The 13,399-nt window shown below is 33.9% G+C and overlaps 1 protein-coding gene across 3 annotated transcripts in view; it reads right to left on the bottom strand.

The window, feature by feature from the left end:
• The window catches only part of MIPOL1 (mirror-image polydactyly 1), a 187,559-nt gene that overhangs the window by 151,272 nt on the left and 22,888 nt on the right, over positions 1–13,399 (bottom strand). For 2 of the 3 annotated variants that reach the window (XM_032188980.1, XM_032188982.1), the window contains exons 2-3: positions 10,598–10,659; positions 6,561–6,640 (exon numbers count right to left, since the gene is read on the bottom strand). In XM_032188980.1, the coding sequence (XP_032044871.1) occupies positions 6,561–6,633 (73 nt within the window). In that variant the 5' untranslated portion in view covers positions 6,634–6,640; positions 10,598–10,659. Of the gene's footprint in view, positions 1–6,560; positions 6,641–9,001; positions 9,066–10,597; positions 10,660–13,399 lie in introns of those variants that run through there. The other variant, XM_032188981.1, reaches the window with a different exon arrangement.

The raw sequence follows: 13,399 nt of genomic DNA, 5'->3' as shown, positions 1-13,399 counted from the left end.
AGGAATCTAAAGAGAACAGTGAATTCATTCTGTGTTAGCAATTTAAGCAGGGGTACATCTGTGTTACTTTGAATGCTTCTTTATTCACCTGTACTTGTGTGGAACCCTGGCAACACCCCTCATAAAGAAATAAATTGAGAGGGAGATTAAGAACAGTTGGAGTTATTCTGGCAAAGGCAATTTTTACAATTCTCTGAGGATTCTGATTATTTTAGTAATGATGTTTCCCTCATCTGTCTCTTATCAAGTCTTTTGCTCTCCTATTTTACATCTAAATAGCAATTGTGTACAAACTGGCGAATATTTAAAACAGAAAAATGCTTCTAAGTCCTTAAAATATGTGACCAATCATTATTTGGGTAGTCACTGCAGTTAATCGTGATGCATTTATTAATGTGTAAATATCACATTTCCTTTGGCATTCCACTCTCCATTTGCCACTCATTAACGTATTGTTATTTTAAAATATTAGTCCCTGAGGAGACACCAGATTTTCACTGGATTGGTCTCACACTTGAAAAAGCATTTTTATATTCCGAATGCATCAAAATAGCAGAATCTCTAGGCAGATACGAAGTGGGATTCACTGAAACACAATGTTAGTTCTAATGGATGGATGATTGTGTTTGGTCTTTTGAAACTTTGAAGTATAGGTAAGTCTTGATCACACAAATTAATAAATCCTAAAGCTGGAGTTAACAATAACCATTACACCCAAATTCTGCAGCTTAGCCCAGCCAATTTTTCAAAAGGTCAGGTTGTGAACTGGAGAAGATCAGGGAGGTCCACCGCATAGCTTTGTTGCCAGGCATCTCTCGTCTGGATTGTTGCAGGCATTTATTAGTATTCGTCAGCAGACTCAACAAAGCAAACAAGAAATTCAAGCACGAATAATAAAATGAAATGCTGCTATATAACCCTTTGTCATTCAGCAAATATGGGACTTTTTAGCTACATTGTTCCTAAACCTGGGTTACTACTTTAATTTTTCTCCACAGTGCTGACTGAATGAGTATGCATGTGTGTTAAATGCAGAGCTCCCTTAACAACTGCAGGACTGCCATTTAATCTGTTGGTAGATGGACCATTTCCTGTGGGAACTCTAGCTATGATTTCCAGATCCACCAAATAAATCTCAGATTAAGATTCCAAATGAAACCTGCCTTTGGCAGATAAAAAATGTCAAGATGGATATAAACAGTAAAATTATAAATTATCTAGGTGTTGCACGATGACTTGATGTGCGTTTTTTGTTTACACTTTCCCCGATATCACAACTATACAAGGCATTCATCAAATGTCACACTTTCATAATATTGGAGGCATCATTAAAACTGTTTGGCTAAGGACCTTGAAGTGTTTAAGCAGTAGCTCAAAAGTATATTTGTGCAAAGTAGAAGAATAAATTTACATATCAGCAGCAGCTCATAAGGGATGGGTAAATATTCTGTTTATCTCTCATTGTAATTCAGGTTAGTTTAAATACAGGGTTTCAGGATATCATTACAGCCTATATGGAGTTATTACATAATTTCCAAACATAGTGTCTGCTAGAGTTTTACTAAGCATGCGGTGTTTATGTTTTCTAAAACAGCTAAAAACAAAGTAAGCCTTTCTATCCCATTTTTCTTTTGCTATTGTGATCTCAGACAATTGATTTTCACATATAACCCCTTCCATTATCTAAATCTTAATGATCCAGAACTCCCTTTTATCTAGGCAGGGTCATGTTTCCTGATGTCCATTAATTATAGTGAAAATTCGCTTATCCAAACGTACTCAACCTCCCCTACGACAAACAAACAACTAAGGCTTTTCTGAATTTAATATTCTGAACAAAATCCCAGAAAACTACAGCTTTAGGATTAGTTAAGAAAAAAATACTGTAATTTAAAGTGTCCGACTTAAGAGAAAGGTCACTCTGCATAAAGTACCAGGAAGACACCTTACCCACATACCCTCTACCTCAAGTAAAAGCTCTACTAAAGCTGTAGATGAACTCTCAAATGAGAGTCTCCAGTGCATTCCCTGGAGAACCAGAGCATGCTTTTTTTAACGGAATCCTTTGTTACGTTACTCTGAACTTAAGCTTCATTCTAGCTGTTAAAATACAAGCACCAAACGTTTATAAAGAAGAAAATAACCAAATTTCTGTACTTTTGCTAGGTCTTCTAAAAGGTCCTTCTGGAGCACCACATAACAATCACTGTGGGAATAAGCACTGCTCCTTCCTGGAGCACGTTTCAAAACATTCTGAATTTAGCTGCACTCAAACTTTAAAGAACTAAATGATTCAGTATGCACTCTCCCCATCTTTAGTGCTTGCAGGACTCAGCATAGATCAGGCACTACACATTTTCAGTGTATTGTAAAGGGTCTAACAAAATCACAACACCCCAATGAGTCAGGCAGATACCTGAGACTTCATTGTGCTTCTCATGAGGAATGTTTCTCCATGCAGACTGGCCACAAATGCACTGTATTTAACTATTCAAAATGTATAAGAAATGAAAGGGGGTGCAAAAAGGAGACATGAGAATTTATACACATGAAAGGATTTATGAGAAAGATCAAATAGCATTTGATGATTTTTCATTTGTTGTTAGCTCTTAAGTCATGGCACGCTATTCCCCCTTCGTCCACGCAAGATGTTTTCTTCATCTTTCATTCTTACTGTTGTTCAACATGAATGTTTATTAATGAGCCAATGTGATTGATCTTGCATGAGTCATACATAGGAATATTATTCTCTTGACCTCTAGTTCGCATCCAGTACTAGACAGAGAAACATGTTACCACCCTTGCCACTTGGAGATGGGCAGCTACACAGAGTATGTTTGATGCTGAAAGCAAAGCTTACATGGAAGACAAATCAAAACAGCAAGCACCATTCACTTACACAAGACAAATGCATACACAAACACACAATGCAATGAAGACTATTGTCTATGCATAAGCTTATTGCATACACTTGTGTCTGAGCAGCTATATATACACCTAACTAATTCATTAGGTTTACATACCTGTACTCCTCCTCTGTTTTTCCTCAGTTTTGCAGGACTAGAAAACAACAGCTCACCACCAGATAAGACACTTACTTTTCAAACTTCCCTGCACAAACTGATTCTGCGATCTTATTCTAATCTACACTACGGTGGTTCTTTCAAGAACCTTCTCTGAAAAGTTTACTGGCATGCAATTTTAAAGCATTTTTATAAGCCACAAAAATATTGTTTTGCAGGACAAGAAGCTACAGTGAAAGTATCTGTACTTATATAAAAGCTGACATCAAATTCTTACAGGTGGAACTGGTTCATTGACACGCAATACATTATGTGCTTTAAGTAGTGATTTAAAATAATATATATAGTTTTCAAGCATTGGAATAACATCTAACAATTGTCTTTGAAAGTAAGCAAACCACTGTCCCTTTAAAAATAATCAATTATCTCATTTTAGGAAATGTAAATAATAATTATGCAATGTTTTCCATTCTGGAGCCAGCAAAATTATAACATTGTTGTCAAAACAAAACAAACAGTATTTTATACTGAAAGTCTCCGCCTAATTTCTACCCTGTCCTTAAAAATCACGGTCACTCAGAAATATGACCAAGGCAAGATTACAGTAGTTCAATACAATATAACACAGAACAAGTATACCTGCACCCATTCAAACCCAGTACATGGTATGAGCCACATGAGACACAAATTTACCTTCAGTATTTGCACTCACCACTTTGCTGTCCTGCTAGCTCTTTTGTAAAATTGACTTATCAAGTCCTGAATATACGTGTAAATACATAAGGCACCCAATTTCAGGTCCCCTCCTATGTTTTCACACTATTAATGATTGTGCCGGTTTTGTCATGCATGTAAACCATGTAAAAGTAACAACACCGTCCAGGTACAGTGCCCTGCAAAATGTAAAGCTATGCACCTATTTGCTAATATATGTTTATTTATATAATGGACTATGGTCCTATGCTTTCTAGCTTGTATTCTGAACATTTTTCATCTGGAAATTATAGCCTCCACTGGCCTGCTGCCAACACTCCTAATACATTCCCTCAAGTATTCTTAGAGAGAAATGAGAAAAGTCACTACCCTATTAAAAACTGGATCCTATGGAGATAAACAGTACATTTGAATTAGATACAAACCTAAAATAATAAGCCTTGCACTTACCCCTTCTTAATATACCAGACTAGAGACAGAAAGACTCAATCCATGCAAGAACATTCCAAACAATGCAGAACATTAAAAATAAATTCTCAACTTTCAAACACTTCAGATATATTTTTCTTAAACACTGCCTTTCTTTCAAGCATTTTATTTTATAGCACCTGTTAACAGGTAACATTATTCCACACGACCACCATAAACCTGCTACTTTTCAGTACTTTGTTTTTCTTAATTCTGACTAGATGAAAATTCACTCAAGCAATCAGCTGAACTTAATATCAGACATGCTTTAGAACTCTTGTTTTTCACGAAATAAAATAATCTGTAAGATCTCATTATGTTATTAAAAAAACTGAATAAGTCATTATTATGTTTTTCTAAAAGGACCTTTTTTACCTTCCAAGTTATAAGGTAAGAACAGCTAGATATGGTACTGTACCCACTGCAAAAAGGAAAGATATCAGAGATAAAGAAAGTGGAACACAGAAGGACACACAATTCAACTTTAGACATTTAAACAGAAGATTAAAATTACTTTGATATAGTAGTTCAATGAGAAAATGTAATAGAACCAAGGGTACCTAATGAATATTTTGTTGCTGTTATTTTATTGAGGTGCCATCTTTATGATAAGAAAAAATAACTTGTTAACACTCAAATAGAAGTTTACAAAAAAAACACCTTAACCAAACCAGTATGACAAGATTTATTTACTTCATAATCCTTTTTTTTTTAGTGTCCTAAGAGTACAAGCATAAAGAAATTATTACTTACTAATGACTGACACACACAAAAATAGAGTATAACACATTTTCTTCCAAGTTTTTCTATGTTCATACAACAACTTGCATTACATTGACAAATACATTAAATGGTAGCTTGGAAGAGATAGCTTTCTAAATAGCACAAAATTTTAACTTACTGCATCAGAGGAATAAACAACATGAAACTCAGTAACTACCCAATTTTTAAAGTATCTGAGAACTGCAAAAGAACATCATTTCTTGCAATTCGACAGAAAATATTTCACAGAGAATCAGTTCATGGTATTCACTTGCAGCCTACTTTGGAAAAGTTAACCTTTTGAACCATTCTTTGGGTATGCTGACCCCTAAAGGTCTAAAATTACTAAATCTGATTAAGCCATAACACGTTTGAAATATAAATTTTCCGAATACAGTTCTCCAGTAACTTATTACACCATAACTATTTTTGTTTTCAGTGTATTTGATTAAAAAACATTTTTAATTTAGGTCAGTAATAGCTCAAAATGTCATGAATAAAAAAGGGTCTACAAGTAGTTCGTTATACTTATTCCTATCTATATAATATAGATAGGAATTCCTTTACATTACTAAGAAATGCATTATCTCCAAAATGGAGTATTCCTTCTCTCCTCATGAGAAACTTGATATTTATTACAGTTTTAGAAAGAATACAGAGCATAAGATTCCCCAAAAGAAATAAAGTCAAATCAGGTTCCCATGTAAGAGGCATTTTAGATGTTGACACAACTATTCCATTTTTTATTTTCAACCTACATATAGCTACTTCCTGAAAAAATCCACCCTTCTATGATGTACTGAAGGTCTCCTTCCTGTGTGTGTGCTTTCTTCAACCTATGCATTGTTATATAGACACAGACCACTTCCCAACACTTTTCTCAGTAAGTCATTCATGTAACATGCTCTCAGACTAAACTTTAGAAAAAGTTTCTCTCACGAAGCATAGAAGAGAACAGCAATATGGTCATCCAAATATAGAAAGAAGCATCTATCCACATCAAGATTAAAGTTCCATGAACCATGGAAAGGATGAATGCCGTTCCTTCCACATTAACCCTCTCAACCTCACAGCCTACCTTACTGACTACATTTGGTTGAGGTAATAGTGAGAAATTACTAATATTAGTAGATGACAATCATACTTTGGCCAGGTATGAATAGCAAAGAAAGTTACTTTGAGACTTCAGATCTGTTGTTTACTCTCCAACATTTTAAATAGCGTAAGTGTAGTATACTGGCTGAGAACTTAAATAAAACTTGTCAGGATTGTACAAAAGCAGCTTCAATAACCCAGAAAATAAAGCTGATACGTTACATTCCTTACTTTGCCTGCACATATATAGAGGTCTAGAAAGAATCACATTTGTAGCTGCTCTCCTGTTAACCCAAATACTTTTCAGAGGCAGCGTTTTTGTTTTTGTTTTTTTTTTTTGGTTTGTTGTTTTTTTTTGTTTGTTTGTTTTTTGTTTTTTTCCCCCTTTTCTTTTCTTCCAAAGTCAGCTACATATCGGCAAGAACAAATACGTTCCAGTCACTGCCTAGCACTGGTACAACACCTGAGGTTCCTTATTAATATCTTAAAAGTCCTTACCTTTTGACGAGTTCTCCATTTGTTCTTCTGAACTTGTTTGATCTGGCACTGACTCCAGTTTTTCCTCCAACATTTCAGAGCTAAAATAAAGCAAACTCTAGATAAATAAACTTGAAACAATACTTTATAACACACTTATACTTTGCCTTCATTTGACAGAAAATTTACAAGACAAACGATTTAAAAATATTTATAATAGCACAATAAAGTCTGTGTACTCTAACAAAGAGTGTTAAATTGTATTTCTCAGTAAAAGATATTTTCTTCACACATCTAGTTTACATTATGCTTTAGTTCAGCTTTCTACAGCATGCAATGCCTTCATGGCAAAATTTATTAGTTTGTCTTCTTGTTCTAGAGTCTGATCTTGGAAGTACATGCTGCTGAGCACAGCACAAACCACACTGAATAGTCCACTCTCGAAGGAATGAGACTGCTTACTTTGGTAATTATTACAGATGGTAGTATATGCTTCACTTTAAAACATTCTTTCACCTGCTTGAATTTCCTGGCTAAATACAGATGAAGTGGCCCTTGACAATGCCAACTCTGTACTCAAACATTTTTCTAAACAAATAAATAATTTAACACATCCTACTACTTGCATACATATTGCTTCAGACTGTACAATTTATTACATGGTTGCAATACTTCGTGTAACTGAGGATCTTCAAAAGACAACCCTCAAACTCAAACATAAGCCCTACAGTAAAATGTTAGTTTTACTATGTAACATTTTAAATGTAAAAATATATATTATTATAGGTTAAAAATTTAAAGAAAGTAGTAATCTTACTGATATAGTAAGCTTACCAGAAATTTTATTACTTACAAAGGCATCTCCTTTAAAATGTATTATACAAAGAACAATTTTTCAACTTTTACTATATCATTATGCTTATTTTGTATTTCTTCCCTGCAAAAATTTTTCTACACTTATTAAAAAGATACAGCACATGCCTTGAAGATGCAATAACCAGACCATGAAAATACCCAAAGAATTGTCACTGTGTTGATAAATGTAGAAGTTAAACCAAAACACATTACATAAACATTTTAAAATTCAAGTGCATTACACCAGGACATGTATTTTTAATTAATAAAGCAGGAGACAATTTTTTTTTCCTACATGACACCAAAAGAGGCAGATATTTTCTTTTTTATCTCTCAGATTATAAAAAATATAATACTTCTCCAAATACGTAAAATTAGAGACTAGCATTTATTCAAGAAATCCATATCTAGCTCATATTTGTTTTTACCTATAAATTGGCATTATAAGAAAATGTTGACTTGATGTGCTTAGGTCTTAAAAAAAACAAAACAAAACAAAAAAAACCCACTTCATTACAGAACACCAAGTTCTTTATAGAAGTCCCTTAAATGAAGCTGTACGCTTCTTTTTCAATTCTGTATAACTGTGTTGATCTGGAGTTGGCAATCTTTTCCTAAGTTCCTCATTTACCTTTGGATTAGCTGAAAATATAGAAGGTTATTAATATCAAGAAATAGGTTTCTGTCAATGAAGCCATTTCCCTACATATTGCACAAAAAGGTTCATAATAATTGCAGTATTTTAATAAGATATTCATATAGCAAGACATGAAGAAAATACGGTATTTAATAACCTCTGGAGTATTTTAAAACATGTCTTAGGGCCTTAATGTGCCTAGTAATATACTATTTAAAACCATAATTTTATCCCTCCACAATATACAGTCATTCTTCCTCGCCATTTACCCAGCTAATGAATGCCAGCAATTAGTAAAATGTAATCCCATTGCACAATCATTTTAATGCTTTTAGCACTCAGAAAAGTAAACACCAAATTAATACTGCTCAAGCCATATCAGATCCTAGTTGGAAGCAAGCAATTATAGTTCAGCTCCTCAGGTGTAATTAAATGATTGGAATGATTTAGTTCCATAAATGCAAGTTAATTCATAAGCAAGCAACAAATATACTGGGAGTAATTACAAGAAACATTGACAGTCTAAGCAGGGCATGTTCTTTCAAGTACCTCAGGTAGGAAAATGCTGCCCTCTCCTGGAAATAATAGAGCATATCAAATAGATAATTGGAGAAAGAAGTCGAGACTCATTTCACAGACTCGGTAGCGAAAATATGTTCTGTTAATTAACAGGTATTTTCTGTTGTAAACTTACAGAAAATAAACATACTTTTGATATCAAATTAAGGCAACCTTTTTATCGAAGTGAAACAAAGACCTTCGGGGAGCTCCCTAGGGTTCTTAGTATACTTTCCCTATTATTAGAAATAGAAGGCCAAATATTCCGTACACTAAGTAAACTGGTTGTTCTGAACACATACAAGAATACTGCAGTGGGTATCTAACTTATGTACAACATTTATGTATTATTCAAGATATAGCTTTACAGTGGGCGTTTCAAAGGTAACATATCTTTGGAATCTAAACTTACCAAACTATTATTCAGTATTAAATTTCAAGTCAACACCTATCGGCAGCTGGACACAACCATGAAGGTTTTCTCAGGAGGAATCATCAAAAAAAAAAACAAATACAATTATTTCAAGGCTTTTCTTTAATTTCAATACAATCAGCTAATAATCAATCTATCTAACAATGAAAATAAAGATGAAGAATAAAATATATTGGTAGACTTAAACAAAACTGAAAATACGAGATGAAACTGTAAATCAAAATCTGGAATTAATTTTAAATACTGACTTCCCTATTCACTATCTATTTATTTAATCAGTGTTTGTTAAGACTACTACTTCTACATTAAGCAAAGAAACCGAGGGGGGAAAATAGCCTTTATCTGATGAATATAATAAACAATAGTCAAGTAAAATTCACTCTAAATATTTAAGTACAAAACCACTTACATATAAACATATATATATATATATTATATATATAATATATATTTACATATTCTGTAAATATAAATTAACCAATATCTTCCCACTAATTAAAGAAATCCCAGATCTACCTATTTTGTCCTCTACAGAAATAACAGATGCTTCCCAGTGCAGCACACACCAGCACATGAAAGAATCGTATGCTGGGACCAGTATCTGACTATTTTCCACATGCATAAATTGACTGTAAAAAAAGCTTTATTCAAAAGGATGTATCATTGCTAGCGCATGAAATTGTTCTTTACCAAGAGAACTTTGGCATCAAGATATGCCTTTGTTCCTGATCTCTGTGTATTTCAAAACAAACCAAAGTTGAACACAAATATCGTCACTGTGACTGTACCTACTGTGGAAATTAAATAAATTACTTTAAGATGTCATATTATTAAAAGTTTAAAATGTACAGCACATTTGCTTTGCCCTTTGATGTCACAGTCCTATTTTTCTATTCAAATCTTGTACACTGTAAGTTAATTGCTTTTGGAAACTACTTATTATTCATGTAAAAATTAATGTGCCAATGTGTTTAAATCCTTTTAAATGACCATTCATGCATCTTTCTTCTTTAAGTGCCAATGAGATCTGTCAAAGATATCAATGCAAGATGGTCTTAGAGAAAGTTCTAATAAAGATTTTTTTTTCTGCTAACATAAGATTTTCATTTTCGTCAACTTTACTTAAATTCCATTAATTTTTTAAGCTGCTTTTAATAAATTCACAAGTAAAAAATTTTAGGCTCCATAGACTGTCATCTGTGTTCCAGCTGACTTTATGAATATTAATAACAGTGTTATCCTGATTAAATAGGCTTCATATAAAATCCCTGTGAATCCTATAGCTCAGACATCTCATTTTTCCAACTCTTTATGAATTTGGATTCAGACATTAAAGTGAAAAAAAAAAAAACTTAAAAAACAGATTCAATGGTACATTTGTGCACCTTAAGCAAAAAAAAAAAAATTAGATGTTCTAATGAGTCATAATTAAAATTGATAGGTCCACATACTGATATTTCAGGCTTTCTGTGAATATGCAACATATTTTAAGACTAATGAAGACATCAACACTTCACAAAACAAAGGATTAAGAATCTATTATCAAATAGTAATAATATTTGTCCTTAGCCTTACCTTAAACAACAGATGATATCATCTTAACTCTTCATATATGGACTGCTGATTTGCAGAAGTACCTTCCAGAGAGAAAAAAAGACTAGATGCTTAATTTCATAAGTATATGTACGAAATACATAAACATTCCCATTTAGCATGGGTGCCCTGTGGGAAAAAAAAAAAACAAAACAAAACAAAACACAACAGCATTTAACTGGTATATACTTCAGCAAAACCAGCCTTTTCCTAAAGAATGTCAAAACAAAGGAAATCTTATTATTGTCCAACAAGAGTCAAGCAGTCACAGTTGCAAACTCCCAACTTCTTTTCATGCTTATGTTTGAATTATTCACAACCGTAACAGACAACCATGGGAACTAAGCTCACTTAGCTCACTACACTGCCTTCATAATTGTTATTATTATTTTATTTAATACATTAGTGCTAAAATTACTACTTCTTACTGAGAAGATTGTCATCAAAATATTTTGCCTTTTGGTACATTGCATTTTGAAGTGGATCTTAGAAGGGGAAAAAAAATGAACAAAATAATGAGTTATTTAAGAAGAAGGCATTCCAATACTGGTTCAAATTACTTACCAACACAAACACTTGAGAGGAATTAAACAAAAACAAGAGGTATATAAAAACACCATAAATCTACAAAGGTACGAAGCATACAGTGCTTTTGCAGTTCTGGGTAGCTTTTATTGCAGCTGTGGACATATTTCCACTTTCAGAGGAAAAAAAATAAACAAAGAAAAAAACAAACTCAGGAGCTTCTGCAGCATATAGATTATGCACACACAAGTGAGCACCCACACAATATCACAAACTTTCAACCATCGGACCAGTGATGTTGACCCAAAGCATTTTGACTCCTGCCAGTCTGCTGTAGCTCCCAGCACACTCCCCCCTTGGGCAGCAGATGAGGAAGTCCAGCTTTTCAGTTCCTGGAGCTCAGTTCCTGACTTCCCTCCCTGGAAACCAAAGGGCTGAAAACCCCTCTGTATGAAGCCCTGATGGATGTAAATCCCTCTTCCTTGTTTGCACATTTACAGGTCTTGAGCTACTGAATCTTTGCTGCTGCAACAAGAAGCAAATGGCTGCTGGTGTTGATGGAATTCACCTCTTCTTAATGAAAAGTCCTTAGGTCTTGGAAGCATTTGCCACAAAGGGGGGCTCCTCTACCTGCTCAGCCTCTGGCAGAACTAGACACCAGCTCCCAGCACCCTTGGGAATGGCACCAAGCCACCCTTTGTCCTGCCTAACAGTGCAGTTGCCAATGACAGAGCTCTAAAGGAGAGGTTAACACCACACAATTCATCGATAGGGAAATAAAGAATGAATGTTAGTGTTATTTTTGTAAGCTTAATTAGATCACCAGGATCTCCTAAAATATCCTGAAACGTTTTGCCTCAGGCCAACCTAAGCAAAAGAACTTAATTTAGGAGGGTATACTATATAAGAAACAAAATTACCTTCTAGAAACATTTCCCTAGGGAACAGATTGTTTTCTTTAGCTCAGGTGCATGACAAGTTTTGAAGCAGTGATACACTCCTCCACAAAAGTATTTGCATTTCCTCACTAACATACACAACTTTATGGAAAATCAGAAACACAATGCAACTCTAAATAAGTTAAAATTAGTTTGGGGAAATTAGAAAAATATTAGGCAAAGAATAACTGAAATAGTCACTGTAAATATTTGTCAGGTGTGGAATAAAATCACTCTCTTAGGTATTTGAAAGCCATGAAATTAAATATACTTTTAAATTTGATTATGGAGTTACTTATTGTATTGTATTTTATTACTCTTTTTTGCTTTAAAATAGAAATATTTCATGCAAAATATTGTTTCATTTTAAAGGGAATATAAAAGCTATGCAAGTGTATTAGCCCTCCCCATGAATGAATGCAGCATGAGTAGTACTTCACATGTAAAACTCCAGCACTGCCACAAAGACTTCCAGATTTTGACTTCTAGAAGTTAAATGCATTACCTGGAAGCTTGATAAAAACATTTTCCCAGAGGGCAGAATAATATAATAATCCCTAGCTTTTCTCCTGTAGCAATTCTTGGCCTTGAAAGAGATGAGACACCTGCATTAAGTTCTGAGCAACCTGTATATATCAGAAAAACATGGAGAACCAGGGCTCAGATATTTTTTATTCTGCTGCACAAACTTCTCATTCTCTATGAAGAATTTGCATCTGATGCTTTTAACGATGACATACTCTGAAACAGAGTACTCATTCGCTGTTTTGTGCTTTTGACAAAGGCAAGAGAGAATACATCTTTTGTTGCAGTTTTTAACTGGTTTAGAGTAGATTGTACCTGTTCCTGAATTAAATTTAATTGGATAAAGGACATGCACTTTTATCTTTGTTTATTTTTCCTCCCTGACTAATTTCTGGTATTAGGTCAGTGTCTTCAAGGCTCATTTTTCTCTTCACACATACAAGGAAGTGTTTTATCTGCATATTAAATCACCGATCCCCATATCTCTTATCCCCTGTTATATTCTCTCTCCCCCATTAAAAAAAATGAAATAACAATATTTGTATTTTAGTTATTAAGCAATCTTCAGCCTACTCTGTTCTCTTCTATCCCAGTTTTTAGCTGCCCTTTGTCTTCCATTTCTTTTCTTTTTTATTTAGTTTTGTCTTTCCTCTGACAATACATGCCTTTTCCTTCTTCCTCTCTGCCATGTCTTTGAAATGTAAAGAAAACTGCACAGGATCTTGTTAAAGTCTGTCTCTACCTTTTTGTCCATCTTTCTCATCTGCATGTGTGTTCTGTGAGGTAGCTTTCTTCT

This window comes from Aythya fuligula, chromosome 5, assembly GCF_009819795.1.
Source record: "Aythya fuligula isolate bAytFul2 chromosome 5, bAytFul2.pri, whole genome shotgun sequence".
In the NCBI taxonomy this organism is placed as follows: domain Eukaryota; kingdom Metazoa; phylum Chordata; class Aves; order Anseriformes; family Anatidae; genus Aythya; species Aythya fuligula.
This window is presented reverse-complemented; position numbering and strand designations above follow the sequence as displayed.